This window comes from Nerophis lumbriciformis, linkage group LG16 (assembly GCF_033978685.3).
Source record: "Nerophis lumbriciformis linkage group LG16, RoL_Nlum_v2.1, whole genome shotgun sequence".
Taxonomy (NCBI): domain Eukaryota; kingdom Metazoa; phylum Chordata; class Actinopteri; order Syngnathiformes; family Syngnathidae; genus Nerophis; species Nerophis lumbriciformis.
This window is the reverse complement of record NC_084563.2, coordinates 23,421,081-23,446,196: the sequence shown is the minus strand read 5'-3', so window position 1 is coordinate 23,446,196 and position 25,116 is coordinate 23,421,081. Positions and strand designations below refer to the sequence as shown.

The 25,116-nt window shown below is 43.0% G+C and overlaps 1 protein-coding gene and 1 pseudogene across 1 annotated transcript; one reads left to right on the top strand and one right to left on the bottom strand.

The window, feature by feature from the left end:
- Positions 1-3,364: 3,364 nt before the first annotated feature.
- On the bottom strand, positions 3,365-20,707 carry LOC140679471 (uncharacterized). The gene is made up of 2 exons (XM_072914904.1): positions 20,476-20,707; positions 3,365-4,807 (listed from the first exon to the last, which is right to left on the bottom strand). The coding sequence occupies exons 1-2, from the start codon at positions 20,651-20,653 to the stop codon at positions 3,885-3,887; spliced, it is 1,101 nt and encodes a 366-aa protein (XP_072771005.1). The 5' UTR covers positions 20,654-20,707; the 3' UTR covers positions 3,365-3,884.
- Positions 5,291-18,141, top strand: LOC133617322 (lactase/phlorizin hydrolase-like; annotated as a pseudogene).
- Positions 20,708-25,116: the final 4,409 nt, after the last annotated feature.

Below are 25,116 nucleotides of genomic sequence, written 5' to 3'. Positions count from 1 at the left end.
TTTTTTTTTATGGTTTATTTGGTTAAGCACTCAATTTATGTTGAACTAGCAAACCTCACTTTTTTGGCTTCTGTATACTCCAACGTTTCACCCTCTCTTGGTGCTCGCTTCTATAAACAGCTTCATCCGACAGGGTGAACTGCATTCATTTTAAGGATAATATGATAAAGGAAAATATTTTGTTTGTTTCACAAGACCTCAGTCACCTTTCATTAAGCATATCTACCCTTATAACCGTGGCTATGAGAACAAATTAACAAAAAGATAAAAGTTAACTTTTTTTGCTTTCACTGGGATAGCCAGACAAGTTAAAGGGGAACATTATCACCAGACCTATGTAAGCGTCAATATATACCTTGATGTTGCAGAAAAAAGACCATATATTTTTTTAACCGATTTCCGAACTCTAAATGGGTGAATTTTGGCGAATTAAACGCCTTTCTAATATTCGCTCTCGGAGCGATGACGTCACAACGTGGCGTCACAACGGGAAGCAATCCGCCATTTTCTCAAACACCGAATCAAATCAGCTCTGCTATTTTCCGTTTTTTCGACTGTTTTCCGTACCTTGGAGACATCATGCCTCGTCGGTGTGTTGTCGGAGGTGTAACAACACGAACAGGGACGGATTCAAATTGCACCAGTGGCCCAAAGATGCGAAAGTGGCAAGAAATTGGACGTTTGTTCCACACACTTTACAGACGAAAGCTATGCTACGACAGAGATGGCAAGAATGTGTGGATATCCTGCGACACTCAAAGCAGATGCATTTCCAACGATAAAGTCAAAGAAATCTGCCGCCAGACCCCCATTGAATCTGCTGGAGTGTGTGAGCAATTCAGGGACAAAGGACCTCTGTAGCACAGCAAGCAATGGCGGCAGTTTTTTCCCGCAGACGAGCGAGCTAAACCCCCTGGATGTCTTGGCTCACACCGTCCCTTATGCCACCGAAGATGATCAAGAGAAGAATATCGACCCTAGCTTCCCTGGCCTGCTGACATCAACTCCAAAACTGGACAGATCAGCTTTCAGGAAAAGAGAGCGGATGAGGGTATGTCTACAGAATATATTAATTGATGAAAATTGGGCTGTCTGCACTCTCAAAGTGCATGTTGTTGCCAAATGTATTTCATATGCTGTAAACCTGGTTCATAGTTGTTAGTTTCCCTTAATGCCAAACAAACACATACCAATCGTTGGTTAGAAGGCGATCGCCGAATTCGTCCTCGCTTTCTCCCGTATCGCTGGCTGTCGTGTCGTTTTCGTCGGTTTCGCTTGCATACGGTTCAAACCGATATGGCTCAATAGCTTCAGTTTCTTCTTCAATTTCGTTTTCGCTACCTGCCTCCACACTACAACCATCCGTTTCAATACATGCGTAATCTGTTGAATCGCTTAAGCCGCTGAAATTCGAGTCTGAATCCGAGCTAATGTCGCTATAGCTTGCTGTTCTATGTGCCATGTTTGTTTGTGTTGGCATCACTATGTGACGTCACAGGAAAATGGACGGGTGTATATAACGATGGTTAAAATCAGGCACTTTGAAGCTTTTTTTAGGGATATTGCGTGATGGGTAAAATTTTGAAAAAAACTTCGAAAAATATAATAAGCCACTGGGAACTGATTTTTAATGGTTTTAACCATTCTGAAATTGTGATAATGTTCCCCTTTAAGTAGACCAGTGTTTTTCAACCACTGTGCCGCGGCACACTAGTGTGTCGTGAGATACAGTGGTGTGTCGTGGGAGATGATCTAATTTAATCTATTTGGGTTAAAAATATTTTTTGCAAACCAGTAATTATAGTCTGCAAATGATGTGTTGTTGTTGAGTGTCGATGCTGTCTAGGGCTCGGCAGAGTAACCGTGTAATACTCTTCCATATCAGTAGGTGGCAGCCGGTAGCTAATTGCTTAGTAGATGTCGGAAACAGCAGGTCAAAAGGTGTTTAATGCTTAAACCAAAAATAAACAAAAGGCGAGTGCTCCTAAGAAAAGGCATTGAAGCGTAGGGAAGGCTATGCAGAACGAAACTAAAACTGAACTGGCTACAAAGTAAACAAAACAGAATGCTGGACGACAGCAAAAACTTACCGTGGAGCAAATACGGCGTCCACAATGTACATGACATAACAATCAACAATGTCCCCACAAAGAAGGGTAAAAACAACTGAAATATTATTGATTGCTAAAACAAAGTAGATGCGAGAAATAGCGCTCAAAAGGAAGACATGAAACTGCTACAGGAAAATACCAAAAAAAAGAGAAAAAGTCACCAAAATAGGAGTGCAAGACAAGAACTAAAACACTACACACAGGAAAACAGCAAAAAACTACAAATAAGTCAGGGCGTGATGTGACAGTAGACCTACTTTGAGACAAGAGCTATGGTTGGTTATGGTTTAAAGTCATATCCAACAATTGCGACAACGACTTTTTACTGTCAACCGAGTTTAGTTTTTTAATGATTTCTGCTGGTGGCGTGCCTCCGGATTTTTTCAACGCAAAAAATGTGCCTTGGCTCAAAAAAGGTTGAAAAACACTGAAGTAGACAACGAAAATAAAAGAGCAAGAAACGCATACAACCATATTGTGTAAAAACTGCAAAATCATTCATATCAACTCAGCTCTAAGTTGTGGAAAATGTTACAAATGATACATTACATGACCTTCACAGTAGAAACAAGTCCAATAATTTAACAATTTTAATGCAATTAACCAAAACAACAAAATGTAACTTGTTTGCTTTAACTGAGGTAGTCAGACAAGTTAAGAAGACAACCAAAATAATGGAGCAAAAAATACATTGAACCATGTTGGATTTCCTTTTTACATACTTTGCAGCAGGCTACGTTTTATCCAAAGTTTGCATTTGTCATTTTCCATCCATCGTTCATTAAAACGACAACCTCCCGGCATGATGGACCGATGCACCACTGTCCACTTGGGGGCGACACAGAGCCGTATGCCGTATATACGGCTCTGGCATGACAACAACCTAATGTAAGGGCTCGTGCAAAGCCAACAGATCAATGGTGTAGCTATCATTTTTAAAGGTTAACTTATTTTTTTTTTTCCCATTTCAATAATTAGCCTATTGAGTCAGACTGACGAGAAATATGATGAACATTTCCAAGCATTTACAAGCACTTTTCAAACCTTGAAAACACAACATTAAAATCCAAACATTTTCAGGGTTTTTAAGCACCCGTACGAAACCCGATCCGAGTACAATGTTGTTGATTTAGACAGTATGTAACAATCAATGTCACTATATTAAAAAGGTACACTGTACTTTTTGTATTAATATTTTTAACTAACCGACCAGCAACAAAACTAATACAACAACAAAACACATTTTGCTGAACGTTTAATGTATTAGACTTCCTACAAACACACATCAGTGGCAGGCAGAAATAACAGAGAGAGTGCCAGAAGGCAAATAAGGTAACGGTAAGACATATAACATGATACATGTTCTTTAAATAAAGAAATAACTGATGAAACATATGTTTGTGCCAACATAAAGACAGATAATACAACAAACACACTTTTGATGTGAGGGAAAACTCCATCCATGTTGTCTTTAATCAGACACTTTAGTCAACATTTCCCATTTGCTTCAGAGTTTATTTAAAATAATGTAGCTGCTGTTCTTAGTGGCACACTAACCTGGAACTCATGAGGGAATCTGGTATCATACACACACACAACAGATCATCACTGCAGAATAAATGTCAGGAATAAACTACAACTACTTATCACGGGAGACATTACACTCCTACAACTTGACAAACTGGACAGGAAAACATTTCTTCTCCATTGTGTGTCGACGTGTGTGCTGTCAAACTTTGCTTATCAGAATAATCTTTATCATAAACTGGACAACTAAAATGTTTTTATTCTGTGTTTTTTAATGTGTAATGACAGGCTAGACCTCCAAGAAAACTTATCGCCGCAAACTGGACAACTGAAAGGTTTTTCTCCTGTGTGTGTTCTCGTGTGCAATTTCAGGCTGAACCTCCGAGAAAATTTATCGCCGCAAACTGAACAAATGAAAGGTTTCTCACCTGTATGTATTCTCATGTGTGCAGTTAAGGTGCCCTTTTGAGAAAAATGATCGCCACAAACTGAGCATTTGAAAGGTTTTTCACCTGTGTGTGTTCTCATGTGCGCAGTCCAGGTGGCCTTGTAAGAAAATGTATTACCACAAACTGAGCAATTAAACGGGGTTTCTCCTGTGTGTGTTCTCATGTGCGCAGTCCACGTGGCCTTATAAGAAAATGTATTACCGCAAACTGAGCAATTGAACGGTTTTTCTCCTGTGTGTGTTCTTATGTGTCGAGCAAAATTAGTTTTACTACAGAAGCTTTTGTCACAAAACGAGCAGGTAAAACCTTTTTTACCGGTCTTCTTTTCAGAGCGTTCAGGGTGTTTGTTGTCAGTGTGAGTCCTCATATCACCCTCAGAGTCTGTATCGCTTCTCAAAGGTTCTTGAATGTAGTCCTTGTCTCCATCCATAGTATATTGTGACGTTATGTTGTCACTATCTGATAGAGGAGCTAAGAGGTGGTCAACTTGTGGTTTGTTTTCATGGTCTACAGTCTTCACAGAGACACCAGTCAGAGGCAACCTGGTGAGATCAGCCTCCTGCGGCCCGAGAAGACACTCTTCTCCTGACTGACTGATCCAGAGTTCCTCCTCTTCCTCTTTAATGTGGGGGGGCTGTGGATCCTCCTGCTTCAAAGTGGAGCTTCCCTCCTGTGGTGTAGGGAGACGTTCTTCTTGACGACCACTCAGCTGCTGGACGTCTGTAGGACACAAACACACCTGAGCTTGGACATGTGTTTTGTTTTCCTTTTGACTGTTTGTTGATACATCAGCGGTCAAGATTACAATATTAGATTCGAGCCATCCATTTTCTTCCGCTTATCCTGATCGTAAATTCCAGTTCCACCGCAGAGACACCAAGGCATCCCCAGGACAGGTGTGAGACACAGTCTCTCCAGACATGGGGTAGGTATTTGTGTATTCATCGCTGGCTGGACCGCCGCAGTGGTCGCTCGTCCCGTTTCACGCTTGAAGACGCCGCCATCGTGAGCAGCGACCGCACTGCTGTTTTCACAGTTCAACTTCGTTTCTGTTTTTTTCGTCACAGCTATACACCAATACTCATGACGTAGAATAATATCCCAGTTTATCTAGAACATCCAAATTTTCGGATTGGACAAGTACTCGCACCACAACGTGCCGACAAAATTTGGCAGGTCTACGCTCGACAAAACTCCCTTAACATGACTGTGGAGGGGGGCGTGGTCAGCGCGCCTCCTGCGGGAAGGGCGTGTGTATGGACCGGCTTCGAAGCAGCTGACAGGTGAGTGGATTCCCCAGCTGAAGCGGGTTAGCGAGGGCCGAGGCCATGAGAGGGAAGAGAGATCACAGACGACCGAGCAGGAGGCCGCGAGCGAGACAACCCTGATCATCAGAAAAAGCAAAATAAAAGACTTTGCCCTGGACGGCAGGTCCAATCCTTTCGGCAACCACAGAGAACCCACGCGCACCAGAGACTTTCACAAAGACCTATATTAATGAGGCTCTCAAAGCCTATGATCTTGATGGAGTGAAGGTGAAAGGATACATAGCAACATCTCTCATGAATTCAGTTGAGTGGCTTAATGGGTTCAAAGTTGGATTTGGGTTACACCATGTTGACTTCCAGAACCCAAACCACCCGAGAACTCCTCAGTCATACTTGCCAACCTTGAGACCCCCGATTTTGGGAGGGGGGGGGGCGTGGTTGAGTGAGGGGACGTGGTTGGGGGCGTGGTTAAGAGGGGAGGAGTATATTTACAGCTAGAATTCACCAAGTCAAGTATTTCATATATATATATATAAGAAATACTCAAGTATTTCATATATATATCAGTGTTTCCCACACATTCATTTATTTGTGGCGGCCCGCCACAAATTTTTCGGCTTTTGACTCGCTCGACCGCTCATAAAAGCAATGGGACTGTCTGTGAATGTTGCTTGTAGTTACACCTCAGGTGCAGTAGGTGGCGGTAGCCTACTATGCAATAGCACTTAATTCACCTGGTGGGCAAGAAGAAGAAGAAGAAGAAGAAGAAGAAGAAGAAGAAGAAGAAGAAGAAGAAGAAGAAGAAGAAGAAGAAGAAGAAGAAGAAGAAGAAGAAGAAGAAGAAGAAGAAGAAGAAGAAGAAGAAGAAGAAGAAGAAGAAGAAGAAGAAGAAGAAGAAGAAGAAGAAGAAGAAGAAGAAGAAGAAGAAGAAGAAGAAGAAGAAGAAGAAGAAGAAGAAGAAGAAGAAGAAGAAGAAGAAGAAGAAGAAGAAGAAGAAGAAGATGCTTTTCAAACGCTGTATTTATTTATTAAAACAAGTGCATTTTAAATTGCAGGAAAGAAAATTGTGCTGACATTGCACTTTATAATAGCACTATTAACCAGTCATTTTAAACATTAACTCATTCCTTTACAGAACAAACACATTGAAAAATAAAGTGCAAATGTACTTATTTGTACAAAAGTGTTAACATTGAAAAAACATGACATATACGTGAACATAACAAAAAAGTTGTACTTTTTATATGTCAGGGCCCTATGCTGCATTGCATTTGCAAAAGACCAAATTAGCCAAGAGTCTGTCAGTCATTTGTGCACGATGGGGGCGTAGTATGATGCCACCATGGCTGAAAACTCGCTCCACTGGAGCACTGGAGGCAGGCACTGCCAAGACTCTCATGGCCACTCGGAACAGTGAAGGAAGAGTCTTCATGTTCAATGCCCAGAACAAAAGGGGGGAGAGAGTTGTTTTGGGTTGGTGCACTACTTGTAAGTGTATCTTGTGTTTTTTATGTTGATTTAATTAAAAAAAGAAAAAGAAAAAAAATTATTTCTTGTGCGGCCCGATACCAATCGATCCACGGACCAGTACCGGGCCGCGGACCGGTGGTTGGGGACCACTGAGGTAAACAACCAACAGTATGTCAGAAAGCTAGCTAAAACGGTACACATATTCATAATATAGTATACATTTTAACTGACCTTTATTTTACTATTTTTGTCTTTTTTTAGGTGGCTAAAATACGCGGTGCTGCTGACCGCCGTCTAACGTTACGTGTGATATATTGACTAACGTAACCCTGCTTAAAAAAAATCACTGAACAAAAAGTATGAATAAGGTAGTGAACTGCAACAGATTCCCGTGTTTGCAATAACGTTATAACGTTAGCAGTGAGTTTACAGCCTCACTGATTTAACTACACAGCAAATAAAAGTCACGTTACTTAGCCAATAAACGTTATCTTACATTCAAAACTTACCGTTCTTTGTGCAACTTCAAATGCCGGACGAAGTTGGAAGTTGTTGCCTCTCCATCAGTAATTTTCGAACCGCATGTGTTGCATACTGCAAACCGTTTTGTGTTGACCACCTCGTAATTTTTATACCCAAACAAAATTATTTTAGGTATCATTTTTTGTTCACTGGCGTGTGGTTTGGACATGTCTTCTTCGTTGGTTGTCCTGCAATTTGATTGGATGAATGCTGTGTGATGAAAACAAAGTAGATCTAATTTGATTGGCTGTTGTACTGAGACCACACCAGCTGACACACGCAACGCTGATAGACAAGTACACAATGAAAAATACGGAGCGCTCCCGAATAACTTTTTCATCTTTGGGTTTTGGGGAAAGTAGCAAGTCATGTCAAGTCATGTCAATTCAAAAGGCTCAAGTCCAAGTGAAGTCACAAGTCATTGATGTTAAAGTCTAAGTCGAGTTGCAAGTCTTTTTACATTTTGTCAAGTCGAGTCTAAAGTCATCAAATTCATGACTCGAGTCTGACTCGAGTCCAAGTCATGTGACTCGAGTCCACACCTCTGGTAGATAGTAGTGATGGGTCCGGTGTTGTGACGGAAAACGCACCCCTGCCATAATATGCACCCCCTGACGCGGGAGCGCGCTTACGTCACTCGGTTGCATCACTCGTCTCGAAAAGTATAATCTGATCTAATGACGGCGAAATCATTAAATGCTCACAATTTGGAATCCATCCACACGTAAGGATAATTTCACTTTATGTACTTTATTATGCCGAAAGAGGCGATTCAGCCACTTGAATGACGGCGAAATCATTAAAGGCTCACAATTTTTAATTCATCCACAAGTAAAGCACAAGTAAAGAAAACTTGGATTATTTCACTTTATGTACTTTTTTATGCCGAAAGAGGCGATTTAAAAGAGGCGATTTCAGCCAACAGCCGAGTTAGATATACTTTTCGAGACGAGTGATGCAACCGAGTGACGTAAGCGCGCTCCCGCGTCAGGGGGTGCATATTATGGCAGGGGTGCGTTTTCCGGCACAACACCGGCAACACCGATGCATCGGCGCATGCGTCGAGCTCATAGAGCGAAACCCTGTGTCGGTGCGCGTACCGCTTTTAGAAAGTCACGTGACCGATCATGAGCTGTTTTGGTCACGTGACTGATACGCGAACTGTGTCGCCCTGTGAGCGGGTCTTTTCTACAGCCGGAGAAACAATAACTAAGAAGAGAAAGCGTCTAAAATTGAATACGTTGGAAAAACTGTTTTTTTTTTAATAAAAATGTGTAAAAATAAATAAATAATAATTTCCAGGTCCACAAGCATCCTCATTCACAACACGTTCTCTTAGATTTCCATGTTATGATACATGTTCACATTATTTGACTATCTAAAAAAGACAAAAAATATATTTTTATTTAAATGAAGTTATGAAATAATCCTAAATGAAATACAATGACTTGGTTTATATTATTGTATATACTAGGTCAGTGGTTCTCAACCTTTTTTCAGCAATGTACCCCCTGTGATTTTTTTTAAATTCAAGTACCCCCTAATCAGAACAAAGCATTTTTGGTTGAAAAAAAAAAGATAAAGAAGTAAAATACAGCACTATGTCATCAGTTTCTGATTTATTAAATTGTATAACAGTGCAAAATATTGCTCATTTGTAGTGGTCTTTCTTGAACTATTTGGAAAAAAAAGATATCAAAATAACTAAAAACTTGTTGAAAAATAAACAAGTGATTCAATTATAAATAAAGATTTCTACACATAGAAGTAATCATGAACTTAAAGTGCCCTCTTTGGGGATTGTTTTAGAGATCCATCTGGATTCATGAACTTAATTCTAAACATTTATTCACAAAAAAAATAAATCTTTAACATCAATATTTATGGAACATGTCCACAAAAAATCTAGCTGTCAACACTGAATATTGCATTGTTACATTTCTTTTCACAGTTCTTTTTGACAGACATTGTTACGATCCGCTGCACGGAACATAGTTTGTTTATGTTTCTCGTCACATATGTTTTCAGCACATTTGATTTTGTTTGTGTTCAGTTGCCATGTCAGCTGATTACTTTCACCTGCCTCTGGTTAGTGTTCGGGACGCGCACCTGTTGCCCGGGCACTAATCAGAGGGCTATTTAGTCTTTGCTCTGGCTCACTCTGGCTGGCTTCCTAGTTTGTTCCCATACAACTGTTAACGACTACTTTGATTCTGCTAGCTTTTCACGCTATGCTATTTTTTTCCTGCTAGCTCCCACGCTAGTCCTTTTGTTTTGCCTTTTGTGCTACATGCATGTTTTTTGTTTATCCATCATATGATTTATATTTAAAATAAATCATTTTCCTACCTGCAAGCTGTGTCCGAAGCCGTCTGCATCCTTGGGAGAACCACACCCGCATCACTATGCGACCAAGTCGTTTCAGTAGGAAGCCAGCAAAAAACAATTCTCCCGCACTGGCTAACGAGGAGTTGGACGAAGGTACGCTCATGGTGTTGCGAGCGATGGAAGCCGAGACGCTTCGCTATTCGACGGAGGAGAGGTCGAATCTCATGTGGGGACCTGGAGGCTCTCTTATCCCCATCGATTCCCTCTGGTCGGAAGACATCGCCGCTACACCGCAGTACCGTGCGCGCCCTCAAAGACGGAAGCCGGCCAGGAGGTCTTTCCCTCGCCGCCAAGACGCGCCGCTCCTGCAAACTCCTCCCCCGGACCGAAGCAAGCTACATGCAGCTCAAACTCCCCCTCCTCAGATGTTTGGCAACCCCATCGACCACTTCGCCAAAAAATTCTCCGATTGGGCTGTAAGTCACATGGACAGTTGCAACAGTGATGTCATTTCATTGGCGCCTCCCGAAGAGGTAACTCCGCCCACTTCTGATGACATCATTGAACAAGATTTTTTTTTCCCCTCTTCTAATTCTTTCTGTCAGCCAATACCAAATGATTTTCATTCTAAGATAAAACATTATCAGGACATTTTTGCTAAGTGTAAATCTAGTCAGTCACATTCTGATTTTCAAACTCCACCTCCAGTGACTTTGTTTCCGCCCCCAGTGACTATTGCTCCGCCCACTGCACATATTTTTTCCCCCTGTGCTCCCACCCAATCTCAAGTGAGGAGTAATAATAGTCAATTTGGACAATTTAAAGAAGAGTATACCCCCCTCCATACCTCCCCCCACCCACCCTTGAAGACGGTTCCAAACCGCAAAGAGCGCGTCTGGTATCCGCGTCTTGAGGGGGGGGCTAGTACTGGGAACTGTGCTAGTGCGGTGGCACAACTTCGGCGTACTAAGCCGCAACCACCTGCACGGCCACCGCCACCAGTTTTTCGGTGTGCTAAGCCGCAACCTCCTGCACGGCCACCGCCACCAGTTTTTCGGCGTGCTAAGCCGCAACCCCCTGCACGGCCACCGCCACCAGTCTTTTGGCGTGCTAAACCGCAACCTCCTGCAAGGCCACCGCCACCAGTCTTTCGGCGTGCTAAACCGCAACTTCCTGCAAGGCCACCGCCACCAGTCTTCCGGCGTGCTAAACCGCAACCTCCTGCACGGCCACCGCCACCAGTCCTTCGTCCTGCTAAGCCACAACCGCCAGCTAGGCCACCTCAAGCTGCACCTCGGCTAGCACCTGTTCCTGCACCTCGGCTGACACACCAAGCTTCGTCTCCAGTACCTCCACCACGCCAAGCTCCACCATGACAAGATCCAAGGCTGGTTCCCACACCAGCGCCGGCTCCAAGGCTGGTTCCCACACCAGCGCCGGCTCCAAGGCTGGTTCTCACACCAGCGCCGGCTCCAAGGCTGGTTCTCACACCAGCACCGGCTCCAAGGCTGGTTCTCACACCAGCACCGACTCCAAGACCAACCCCTGTTCCGGCTCCAAGGCTGGTTCCCACACCAGCGCCGGCTCCACGGCTGGTTCCCACACCAGCGCCGGCTCCACGGCTGGTACCCACACCAGCGCCGGCTCCACGGCTGGTACCCACACCAGCGCCGGCTCCACGGCTGGTACCCACACCAGCGCCGGCTCCACGGCTGGTACCCACACCAGCGCCGGCTCCACGGCTGGTACCCACACCAGCGCCGGCTCCACGGCTGGTACCAGAACCTGCACCGGCTCCACGGCTGGTACCAGAACCTGCACCTGCTCCACGGCTGGTACCAGAACCTGCACCTGCTCCACGGCTGGTACCAGAACCTGCACCTGCCTCCACGGCGACGACGTCTCCTCCTGCCTCCACGGCGACGTCGGCTCCTCCTGCCTCCACGGCGACGTCGGCTCCTCCTGCCTCCACGGCGACGTCGGCTCCTCCTGCCTCCACGGCGACGTCGGCTCCTCCTGCTTCCACGGCGACGTCGGCTCCTCCTGTTTCCACGGCGACGTCTGCTCTCTCCTCGTCTTCGTCTCAGCGACCTCGAGTGGTCTGGCTGCGCAAGCGGTGCTCTCGGAGGTTTGTTTATGGACGCCAGTGGCGCAAACAGCAGCGACACCCGAGACGTAGTCGTAGAACTCTCCGGCTGCTGAACTTCTGGCGCCACTCACGCCCACCTTCTCGGCAGCCACGAATGTGGCCTTTCCGTGGTCGCCCGCCTCGCCTGCGGCAGCGGCGTTCCACTCGCCGCCACCACCTGACTCTTCCCCGGTGGATTCGGGGACACGTGGCCTGGCGACCCACCACCAAATCCTCCCTCCACCCTCCCTTGACTCTCGAACTATTTCTTGTTTTTTGGGTTCTAGTTTTATTTAGTGTCAAGGGACATCTGGAATCTGTCCTTTAAGGGGGGGGTACTGTTACGATCCGCTGCACGGATCATAGTTTGTTTATGTTTCTCGTCACATATGTTTTCAGCACATTTGATTTTGTTTGTGTTCAGTTGCCATGTCAGCTGATTACTTTCACCTGCCTCTGGTTAGTGTTCGGGACGCGCACCTGTTGCCCGGGCACTAATCAGAGGGCTATTTAGTCTTTGCTCTGGCTCACTCTGGCTGGCTTCCTAGTTTGTTCCCATACAACTGTTAACGACTACTTTGATTCTGCTAGCTTTTCACGCTATGCTATTTTTTTCCTGCTAGCTCCCACGCTAGTCCTTTTGTTTTGCCTTTTGTGCTACATGCATGTTTTTTGTTTATCCATCATATGATTTATATTTAAAATAAATCATTTTCCTACCTGCAAGCTGTGTCCGAAGCCGTCTGCATCCTTGGGAGAACCACACCCGCATCACTATGCGACCAAGTCGTTTCAGACATTTTAGTGACAAACCTGAGCTTGTGCTTCACTGAGTTTATGAACTTACATTCATATTTTGTTGAAGTATTATTCAATAAATATATAAAGGATTTTTGAATTGTTGCTATTTTTAGAATGTTTTTTAAAAATCTCACGTACCCCTTGGCATACCTTCAAGTACCCCCAGGGGTTCGCGTACCCCCATTTGAGAACCACTGTACTAGGTCATAAAATCAGTGTCAGTTGAGTCGGTCCATAGGTTGCCTGTAGGGATTTTTAATGTCCAGCAGATGTCATTATTTAGTGACACAGTATCGACACAGTATCAATACAGTTTTGCAATGTGTCGAAACGCTTCATGACGCCTCATCAACCCATCACTAGTAGATAGGTTATAGCTGCATCGCTCGCGGCTCGTCATATATTTAACGTTAATCCGTGATTTCACCGAGCGTTTCACTGACGGTGAGCAGCCTGACACTGCTTCATTAACACCGCCGCTGTTTGACTCGTGGCCCGGGGCAGACGCACGTAGTAACAGTCACGTGTTACAATAGCGACGAGCTAACGTGTCCAGGTTATAACCATGTTGTCAATAAACACACATGGACTGAAGCTAAATTGTCCACTGTCCACTGCAGCATGTGAATGCAATGAAAAGAATAAAATCTGAGCCAACCAGCTGTTAAAATGTTGTCCAGGTTAATGTTTTGGCCATTAAAGGCCCTTCATTTCAAGATTTCAACTGTGATCGGGCTTTAAACAGGTGGCTGACCTGTTCAGATGGGTATAACTGCTACTGGTCAAATAATGTGAAATAGCATTTAATTGTACATGTATGCAATGCCATTTAAATGTAATTATAAATAATAATAATAATAAATACTGTGTAGTGTTGTAAATAGTCAACGGGAAGGATTTTAGTAAGATATAAGCCATGAGCACTACACAGCCAGAAAAAAACCTAGGCAGGACAAGTAAAAATATTGGGGCAAGTAGATTTGAGAAGTCGGGCAAGTAGAAAAAAACCTTAACGTTGAACCCTGCATGTGTTGAGCTGCTGCCGCTTAAGGTTAGACGGCACTGTACATAGAGCGGTTCTGCTCGTTAGTAATAAATTCTAATGTTGGATGTTCACTCCTTCACACAGATGAGTATAGAAAAATATTTTCAACGGCCGAAAAGGGCTCGACTTGGAGAGGAGGTAGGCCTACAGTCCGGACCACAGGTGCGACCTGTTCAGCAGCAGCAGCAGGAGGAGGAGGAGGAGGTTGACTGACTGTGGCAGGACACCTCTGCCTCTGTTTCACTTCATGTTGCTGGTAAATAATATGGTTGTAGTAGTAGGCTAAAGTTAAATTATTTAGTATTCACTAATTAAAGGGGCAGAGCTTTAAGAGACATTTTAGCTTTTATATTTTATAAGATATATTTTTTGTAAGAACCACAATTAATAAATATATTTCAGTGAATCACTAATTGTTCAAATCTGTATATAAATATGTACATAAAATGTTGTAATTATATTCCAACTCCGCGTTCTTCTTGGTCATCGCCGCTGCCGCCCCCCCCGACCACACCACCACAAATAGATGCCTGTCCTGTGGGAAACACTGTATATATATATATATATATATATATGTGGATGTGAGTGTGAATGTTGTCTGTCTATCTGTGTTGGCCCTGCGATGAGGTGGCGACTTGTCCAGGGTGTACCCTGCCTTCCGCCCGATTGTAGCTGAGATAGGCTCCAGCGCCCCCCGCGACCCCAAAGGGAATAAGCGGTAGAAAATGGATGGATGGATGGATATATATACACTCAAGTATTTCATATATATATATATATATATATATATATATATATATATATATATGAAATACTTGACTTTCAGTGAATTCTAGCTATATATATATTTATTTTATATATATATATATACATATATATATATATATTTATGTATGTGTGGGAAAAAATCACAAGACTATTTCATCTCTACAGGCCTGTTTCATGAGGGGGGGTACCCTCAATCGTCAGGAGATTTTAATGGGAGCATTCGCATACCATGGTTTATATAGGGCACAGAGTGGGTGGGTACAGGCTGGCCTAGGGGCGTGGTGATTGGCTCATGTGTTACCTAGGAGGTGTTTCCGTCTATGGCGGCATGCTGTTACAATTTCGCTGCGCTTGTTGAGGGATGACAGGTCTGGACGGTAAATAATAAACAGTTTCTCTTTCAAGCATAGGTTGCATCTTTTATTACCACTATTGTAAGGTGTGCTGGATGCAAGAATTTGCCATGTTATTGAATATTCAACATTATTGTCTTTGAGGTATATATACATATATATATATATATATATATATATATTTATTATGTATATATACATATATATATATATATATATATATATATATATATATATATATATATATATATATATATATATATATATATATATATAGTATAGCAGTTGTGCACTGCACTCTCTAAAAGCCCTAAATGTTATTGTCACATATGCATGTACAGTAGATGGCAGTATTGTCCTGTTTAAGAGTGTCACAACATTGCTGTTTACGGCAGAAGAACTGCTTTACGGTAGACGAAAACGTGACTGCTGTTGTTGTGTGTTGTTACCACGCTGGGAGGACGTTAATGAAACTGCCTAACAATAAACCCACATAAGAAACCAAGAACTCGCCCTCGATCATTCCACAGTTATAATATGATTGGGCAGGCACGCTATTTATATTGTGGGAAAGCGGACGTGAGAACAGGCTGGCCGCTGTCGACACGTCACTCAGGTCCGCATGGAGCTGGAGGGGGCGTGGCCTTCAGCTCCGCCTAAATTTCGGGAGATTTTCGGGAGAAAATTTGTCCCGGGAGGTTTTCGGGAGAGGCGCTGAATTTCGGGAGTCTCCCGGAAAATCCTGGAGGGTTGGCAAGTATGTCCTAAGTACTCTGCCCACTATTACTACCAAGTCATAAAGAACAATGGTTTCCTACACCAGAGGACGAAAAGACACTTTATGGACATTTCTGCAAAGACGTTATCTGGAGTACTGCAACAGCGTCATATCAGATCGAAGGAGGTTGGAGAGCAGACAGAAAAGGTCTCAGCGTATGGGACAAATTTGCTCACACTCCCCTCCGAGTGTTCAACGATGATAATGGGGACATTGCTTGCGACAGTTACCACACATTATCGTTTTTCCATATCATGGCCAAGGGTTCTTCCTGACGGCACCACCAGACACATAAATGAAGCGGGACTAAACTACTACATTAGACTGGTAGATGCCCTGCTTGACGCAAACATCCAACCTCATATCACTCTCTACCACTGGGATCTTCCGCAAGCTCTGCAAGATCTTGGAGGATGGGAGAATGAAACAATTATCGTCAAATTCAGGGATTATGCTAACCTAATTTTTAGCCGACAAAGTGAAATTTTGGATTACCATAAATGAGCCTTACGGTTTCGCAAATATTGGCCACGGCTATGGAGCTGCTGCACCACGGATCAGTTTTAGACCGGGCACTTTGCCTTACATTGTGTGCCATAACTTGCAAGTTCCGGTCCAAACAGGGAGGAATCATCTACATCACCATCAACTCGGACTGGTCAGAGCCGAGAAACCCTTAAAAGCAGGAGGATATTGATGCTGCCAGACGAGTGGTGCAGTTCTACATCGGATGGTTTGCCCATCCCATATTTAACGGAGACTACAGCGATATAATGAAGACGATCATTCGCAGGCGAAGTTTAGCAGCTGGTCTACCAAAATCTTGGTTGCTGGAATTTACCTCAGAGGAGATTGAAAGAATCAAGGGAATTTATGATTATTTTGGTTTCAACCATTACACTTCAGTCCTGGCCTTCCCTGTGGATTACGGAAACCTTCAGCATTATGATACTGACAGAGGCGCAGGAACGATTGCTGATCGCACTTATCGAGATTCAGGGTCATCCTGGCTAAAGTTCTCCCTGTTTGGATTCCGAAGAATATTAAAGTTCATTAAAGGGGAACATTATCACCAGACTTATGTAAGCGTCAATATATACCTTGATGTTGCAGAAAAAAGACCATATATTTTTTTAACCGATTTCCGAACTCTAAATGGGTGAATTTTGGCGAATTAAACGCCTTTCTATTATTCGCTCTCGGAGCGATGACGTCACAATGTGACGTCACATCGGGAAGCAATCCGCCATTTTCTCACTTTCGCCGGTGTGTTGTCAGAGGGTGTAACAACACGAACAGGGACGGATTCTAGTTGCACCAGTGGCCCAAAGATGCGAAAGTGGCAAGAAATTGGACGAAATTTGTTCAAAATACGAGGCTGTGGGGAAAGCCGACGAAATGGTCAGTCGTTTGTTCCGCACACTTTACCGACGAAAGCTATGCTACGACAGAGATGGCAAGAATGTGTGGATATCCTGCGACACTCAAAGTAGATGCTGACATCAACTCCAAAACTGGACAGATCAGCTTTCAGGAAAAGAGAGCGGATGAGGGTATGTCTACAGAATATATTAATTGATGAAAACTTTATTCATTACTCGCGGTTTTACGTAAATTATTATACATAAACTGTGTTTACCAATAATGTAGCTTAAAACATTTAAATGCAGACAGCCCTGAAATGGGCTGTCTGCACTCTCAAAGTGCATGTTGTTGCCAAATGTATTTCATATGCTGTAAACCTAGTTCATAGTTGTTAGTTTCCTTTAATGCCAAACAAACACATACCAATCGTTGGTTAGAAGGCGATCGCCGAATTCGTCCTCGCTTTCTCCCGTGTCGCTGGCTGTCGTGTCGTTTTCGTCGGTTTCGCCAGCATACGGTTCAAACCGATATGGCTCAATAGCTTCAGTTTCTTCTTCAATTTCGTTTTCGCTACCTGCCTCCACACTACAACCATCCATTTCAATACATGCGTAATCTGTTGAATCGCTTAAGCCGCTGACATCAGAGTCTGAATCCGAGCTAATGTCGCTATATCTTGCTGTTCTATCTGCCAAGTTTGTTTGTATTGGCATCACTGTGTGACGTCACAGGAAAATGGACGGGTGTATATAACGATGGTTAAAATCAGGCACTTTGAAGCTTTTTTTAGGGATATTGCGTGACGGGTAAAATTTTGAAAAAAACTTCGAAAAATAAAATAAGCCACTGGGAACTGATTTTTAATGGTTTTAACCATTCTGAAATTGTGATAATGTTCCCCTTTAAGGAGGAATATGGAAATCCACTTGTCATTATCACTGAGAATGGTGTCTCAGAGCGTGGGCCTGTAGACCTGAATGACGTCTACAGGAGCTACTATTATGAGAAATACATCAACCAGGTGTTGAAAGCTTACTTGTTGGACGGCGTGAACGTTAGAGGTTACACGGCTTGGTCGTTGATGGACAACCTGGAGTGGGCCACCGGCTTTTCAGAAAGGTTTGGCTTTTTCTCCGACCCCAAACTTCCTCAATTGGCCAAGACCTCTGTTGTCTCCTATGCAACCATCATCACCTGCAATGGATTCCCGGACCCTGTTTCTGGGTAATCTCAAGCACAAGATTCTCCTCCAACAGCTCCTCCATCCTCTTACGGTCGGAGTCTCGCTACATCTCCAGGTCATGCATTTTGAATATTTTTGAAGCCACGGCGGCAGCATTCGAATGGCCAGAAGAAGAGTGGGGGGTAAAACAATCTCCACCTCTAACAACCAAAAAGCTGTAAAAACTATGATGCTGTGCTCCAAAATTGGATTATTTTCAGAACTTGTGTGAGCCTATGGCTTTACATTTTGTTACATACATATATAATTTGGCAGCACGGTGGGACAGGTGTTAGTGCATGCGCCTCACAATACGAAGGTCCTGAGTAGTCCTGAGTTCAATCCCGGGCTCGGGATCTTTCTGTATGGAGTTTGCATGTTCTCCCCGTGATAGCGTGGGTTCCCTCCGGGTACTCCGGCTTCCTCCCACCTCCAAAGACATGCACCTGGGTATAGGTCAGTGGTTCTTAACCTTGTTGGAGGTACCGACCCCCAGCAGTTTCATATGCGCATTCACCGAACCCTTCTTTAGTGAGAAATAAAAGTTTTTTTCTAATTCAAGACAAAGTTATATGTTTTTTTTTACTGGTGCACAAAATGAACCACAACAAATTACACACCTGCAAATCAGATGGAAAATTAGAGGGAACATTGTTTAGGGGTATCCATAATACGCCGATGGGGAGAAGTTTTTATTTACACGACGATTCGGGTGTGTCTTGACGTCCGCCGAACCCCTGAGGCCGACTCACCGAGCCCCTAGGGTTCCATCGAACCCAGGTTAAGAACCACTGGCATAGGTTGATTGGCAACACTAAATTGGCCCTAGTGTGTGAATGTGAGTGTGAATGTTGTCTGTCTATCTGTGTCGGCCCTGCGATGAGGTGGCGACTTGTCCAGGGTGTACCCCGCCTTCCGCCCAAATGCAGCTGTGATAGGCTCCAGCAACCCCCGCGACCCCAAAAGGGACAAGCGGTAGAAAATGGATGGATATATATATAATTTGCATTCTATTTTAGTTGCTTTATTAATTTTACAACCCCCTGGCACTGTTTTGTACTGTTTCTGTACTTGTCTCGTTTATTATTATTTATTGATTGTATGTAAATGTTGCTTATGTAGCCGAGGACCGGACCGCCAAGTGCCCTGCCTTCGGCTGCCGCCCAGCTCACATTGCACCCGACCTCTATGGCCCCTCCCATGAGTGGTGAGCCCATTGGTCCAAGTCCGAGTCCATGGTTCTCGCCCGGAAAAGGGTGGAGTGCCATCTCCGGGTTGGGGAGGAGACCCTGCCCCAAGTGGAGGAGTTCAAGTACCTAGGAGTCTTGTTCACGAGTGGGGGAAGAGTGGATCGTGAGATCGACAGGCGGATCGGTGCGGCATCTTCAGTAATGCGGACGCTGTATCCGTTGTGGTGAAGAAGGAGCTGAGCCGGAAGGCAAAGCTCTCAATTTACCGGTCGATCTACGTTCCCATCCTCACCTATGGTCATGAGCTTTGGGTTATGACCGAAAGGACAAGATCACGGGTACAAGCGGCCGAAATGAGTTTCCTCCGCCGGGTGGCGGGGCTCTCCCTTAGAGATAGGGTGAGAAGCTCTGTCATCCGGGGGGAGCTCAAAGTAAAGCCGCTGCTCCTCCACATCGAGAGGAGCCAGATGAGGTGGTTCGGGCATCTGGTCAGGATGCCACCCGAACGCCTCCCTAGGGAGGTGTTTAGGGCACGTCCAACCGGTAGGAGGCCACGAGGAAGACCCAGGACACGTTGGGAAGACTATGTCTCCCGGCTGGCCTGGGAACGCCTCGGGATCCCCGGGAAGAGCTGGACGAAGTGGCTGGGGAGAGGAAAGTCTGGGCTTCCCTGCTTAGGCTGCTGCCCCCGCGACCCGACCTCGGATAAGCGGAAGAAGATGGATGGATGGATGGATGGATGTAAATGTTGCATATGATAAATAAAAGGTTTATAAAATTGAAAAAATATATATATTTTTTTTTAATTTATTTTAGCCGATTCCATTTGTCCAGAAATACTCTCACGAATGGGATAACAGCTCGTAATTGTAGTTCAACGATTAGCTGTAATGAGCGTGGTACAAACGGCAATGCATTGTGGGAAATGTAGGAAAACCCGAAGCCCTCTCATCAGTAGAACATTTGAACGAGTCGTTCAGTATTCTCTCACATCTCTAAATAAAGCTAGAGTTCCTCCTCCGACCATCTCTTTGTGACTCAAGATCGACAGAATGTCAAACTCTTCCATGTCGTTTCACCTGTTCCGTATATTAGCGACATAACGTCGTGTAAAAGATGAAGTATGAGGATGATGAAAGTGTAAAAATACCTTCAACGTGAAGCACAATTTGAGCTTTGCGAGCAGCTTCCAGTTGTTGTCGATGTCGCTCCTTCTCCTTTCTCGTTCGAGAAAGTTCCTCCTCGTACGACGTTATCGTTCTTTCAAACAGCGCGAATATTTCATCAGCTGCCGCCATTAGTCGCTCTTTCACCAACTCTTTCAACATGTTTGATGTCTTGTAGGGAGCACACTGACTTGTCAACAAATGCTAACGTCTGTGTCACCCGCTAAGTTTGCGCATGCGCTATATGTGCAACGCGCATGCGCAAAGGTAACAAAGCATCCAGCTTAATGGTGCGTTACTGCCGCCTTGTGTTCCGGAGTGTGGTTGAGACAGTAGTTTGCAATCTAATCCCTAGTGTACAAAAAACTTGACCCAAAACAAATACAAATTAAAACTGCAAGCAGCGATGGACGGGACCGACTTTGACGGCACATAAAATCCAAACCGGAGCAGTAAAACTCTTTGGTCAACTTTTAATCAGAAGGGTTCAATCTCTCTCCGGTGCTAGTTTGAAGCCGACACGACAAACGCGCTCAGAGGAGATAATGTTTGAAAAAAGGTGACCGGTTTTTACAAAACTTTTGTTTTGAAGGGGGAATTGCAAACTTCCTGTTGATTTTTGCTGGGGGTTGGCAATATATGAAATGTAGGTCTAAGTGAGACCTACATAGAGGTTTTTCATGTCTCTAAGACAGTGGTTCTCAACCTTTTTCCAGTGATGTACCCCCTGTGAACATTTTTTAATTCAAGTACCCCCTAATCAGAGCAAAGCATTTTTGGTTGAAAAAAAGAGATAAAGAAGTACAATACAGCACTATGTCATCAGTTTCTGATTTATTAAATTGTATAACAGTGCAAAATATTGCTCATTTGTAGTGGTCTTTCTTGAACTATTTGGAAAAAAAGATATAAAAATAACTAAAAACTTGTTGAAAAATAAACAAGTGATTCAATCATAAACATGTCCACAAAAAATCTAGCTGTCAACACTGAATATTGCATTGTTGCATTGTAACGAATGGAATAGCCTACTTGATTTGATGTTCAGTTTATGAACTTAAATTCATATTTTCTTGAAGTATTATTCAATAAATATATTTATAAAGGATTTTTGAATTGTTGCTATTTTTAGAATATTTAAAAAAAATCTCACCTACCCCTTGGCATACCTTCAAGTACCCCCAGGGGTACGCGTACCCCCATTTGAGAACCACTGCTCTAAGACATTCCTACTGGAAGTTACAGGCAGTTTTGTCTGAGTTTTCTTCCTAGGAGCAGTTGTGTCTGTGTTTTCTTCCTAGGGGGTGCTAGAGCGCAATTTTGAGTTTTGGGGTCGTTTTTTTTTTTTTATTAGATCGCAATTTGTGCCAGTCCTGATGTGTGTGTCCAGTTTGGTGAGTTTTGAAGCATGTTAAGGGGGTCAAATAATAGCTCAAAGAGGCAAAAGTGACTGTTTTTACTAAACTTTTGTTTTGAAGGGGGAATTGCCAACTTCCTGTTGATTTTTGCTGAAGGATGTCAATGTATGAAATCTAGGTCTAAGTCAGACCTACATAGAGGTTTTGGAAGTTACAAGCAGTTTTGTCTGTGTTTTTTCCTAGGGAGCGCTAGAGCGCAATTTTAAGTTTTGGGGTTTGGTTTTTTGATTAGATCGCAATTTTCGCCAGTCCTGATGTGTGTGTCAAATATGGTGAGTTTTGAAGCATGTTAAGGGGGTCAAAATACAGCTCAAAGAGGCGGCGGAATAATAATAATAAAGAATAAAACGTTACAATAACAATAGGGTCCTCTGTCCCAAATGGACATTGCGGTCCCTAATAAAACGCACGAAATACAATAGGGTCCTCTGTCCCAAAGGGACATTCGGTCCCTAATAAATAACTACAATAATCATTATCTGTTCGTTTTGTCCTGTGATAAGTATTTAAACACTAACGACACGGATAATCATAACAATAATGATTACTTTCTTCTAGAGAAGTGAAGCGAATTATATTTATATAGCGCTTTTCTCTAGTGACTCAAAGCGCTTTACATAGTGAAACCCAATATCTAAGTTACATTTAAACCAGTGTGGGTGGCACTGGGAGCAGGTGGGTAAAGTGTCTTGCCCAAGGACACAACGGCAGTGACTAGGATGGCGGAAGCTGGGATCGAACCCGCAAACCTCAAGTTGCTGGCACAGCCGCTCTACCAACCGAGCTATACCGCCCGAGATAATGGCTTTTTTTGCCGAGATGCGATATTCTGATATTGTCCAACTCTTGATTACCGATTCCGATATCAACCGATACCGATATATACAGTCGTGGAATTAACACATTATTATGCCTAATTTTGTTGTGATGCCCCACTGGATGCATTAAACAATGTAACAAGGTTTTCCAAAATAAATCAACTCAAGTTATGGAAAAAAATGCCAACATGGCACTGGCATATTTATTATTGAAGTCACAAAGTGCATTATTTATTTTAACCTGCCTCAAAACAGCAGCTTGGAATTTGGGACATGCTCTCCCTGAGAGAGCATGGGGAGGTTGAGGTGGGTGGGGTTGGGGGGGGGGGGCAGTGTTTAGGTGTCGGGGGTAGCGGGGGTATATATTGTAGCGTCCCGGCAGAGTTAGTGCTGCAAGGGGTTCTGGGTATTTGTTCTGTTGTGTTTATGTTGTGTTACGGTGCGGATGTTCTCCCGAAATGTGTTTGTCATTCTTGTTTGGTGTGGGTTCACAGTGTGGCGCATATTTGTAACAGTGTTAAAGTTTTTTATACGGCTACCCTCAGTGTGACCTGTATGGCTGTTGACCAAGTATGGTTTGCATTCACTTATGTGTGTGAAAAGCAGTGATTGGGCTGGCACGCAATTGCAGTGCCTTTAAGGCACGCCCCCAATATACCGAAAAATATGGTCTGATTACAAGAACATTTGAAAGAGTAGAATTTGAATAACTGTAAATAAGGCACATACAGTATATTGTAAGTTCATACTTCCTTCTGGAAAATAGAAATGAAAAGGGTACTTCAACAAGTAAACAGTAGAGTATGTACTTTATTATCAAATATGTAACTCTCTGAATGGTAATAGACTATAGTCATTTATGCACAGAAAATGTTTGTCAGTATCAAAATATTAATTTGAATCACTTTTTGGCAGGCACCACATAGTTTGAAGTTACAGACAAAGCAAATAAAATAGACAGAATTACTTTTTAACATGTTAACAGTACACAGCTATGATAAAATTGATCTAACACTTACGGTGCATTTAAAACACAGGATAAACTTGATTGAAACATAAAAGTAAAATAAATGCAGTGTCAGAAGAATATATTGATTTAATGAACACATCTAAACACTTGATAAACATTTATGTGCATGAACAAAGGACAGTTAATATTGTATGTGGCTTCGAAACATGAAAGAGGCACACCAACATTGGATCAATAACAATCTCAATAATAGCATACAAATGTCTGACTCTTTACGTACACGATAAAGGCCTAAATAATTTGACACACATGTCGTTACAATAACACCAATAAGCAGTACATAGTATGAAGTGACTTTTTGATTTAGGAGTTATTTTGCCTTATTCAATAGGGAAACATATTATGTTGTATGTGTACTTGATGTGTAATTTACAGCTCATCTTATTAACTGATGAATCAAATGTTGGTGCCATCACAAAGACAGGTAATCTACCAAACACTCTTTTGATGTGAGGGAAATCTCCATTTATGCTGTCCTCAACCAACCAGATTGTCTGACTTTGTTAGTCAACAATTTTTTATTTGCTTCAGAGTTCATTTAAAATAATGTAGCTGCTGTTCTTAGTGGCACACTAACCTGGAACCCATAAGGGAATCTGGTATCGTACACACAACAGATCATCACTATCAAAGTGATGTACAACTACTATTTTTACTTGTACTACTACTAATTTTCACACGAGACATTCCACTTCTACAACTTGACAATCTTATAGCCAGTGTTGGGTTAGTTACTGAAAAACAGTAACTAGTTACAGTTACTAGTTACTTTATTTCAAAAGTAACTCAGTTACTAACTCAGTTACTTACACCAAAAAGTAATGCGTTACTGTGAAAAGTAACTATTTAGTTACTTCTTCTACTTTTTTTTTTAAAGCTCCCATTAATGCCCTTTTAGCCTTCATTTTAGTACTGTTATTGCACTGGAGAATAATACAATCTGTTGATCAACTTGACATACATTTGCATCACTGAACTCTGCTAAGCAATGTGCTCTACATACAACACACAAAGACAAAGATATGTTTCAAAGGGCCAATTTATTTCAGGCCAGAACAAATTGACAAAACTATTTTAAATAGCTGCAACATAACATACATAAGTAACAAACAGCATAATAACACTAACACTAACACTAACACTAACCACGTTAAACCCAGATTCCGAACTAATAAAGGTCTTAACTCATTCTCTTTCTATGCCACTTCAATATGGAATGCACTCCCAACCGGTGTAAAAGAAAGGGCATCTCTATCCTCCTTCAAAACCGCACTAAAAGAACACCTCCAGGCAACTACAACCCTAAACTAACACCCTCCCTTCCACATAATACCTCTTCGGATTGTAAATAATCAAATG

Excerpts from the sequence above, each read along its gene's own strand:
- LOC140679471 (XM_072914904.1), bottom strand. The coding sequence starts at position 20,653 with ATGTTGAAAGAGTTGGTGAAAGAGCGACTAATGGCGGCAGCTGATGAA. Across the intron at positions 4,808-20,475 it reads AATTGTGCTTCACGTTGAAG|ACGTCCAGCAGCTGAGTGGT; the intron begins GTATTTTTACAC and ends TGTGTCCTACAG.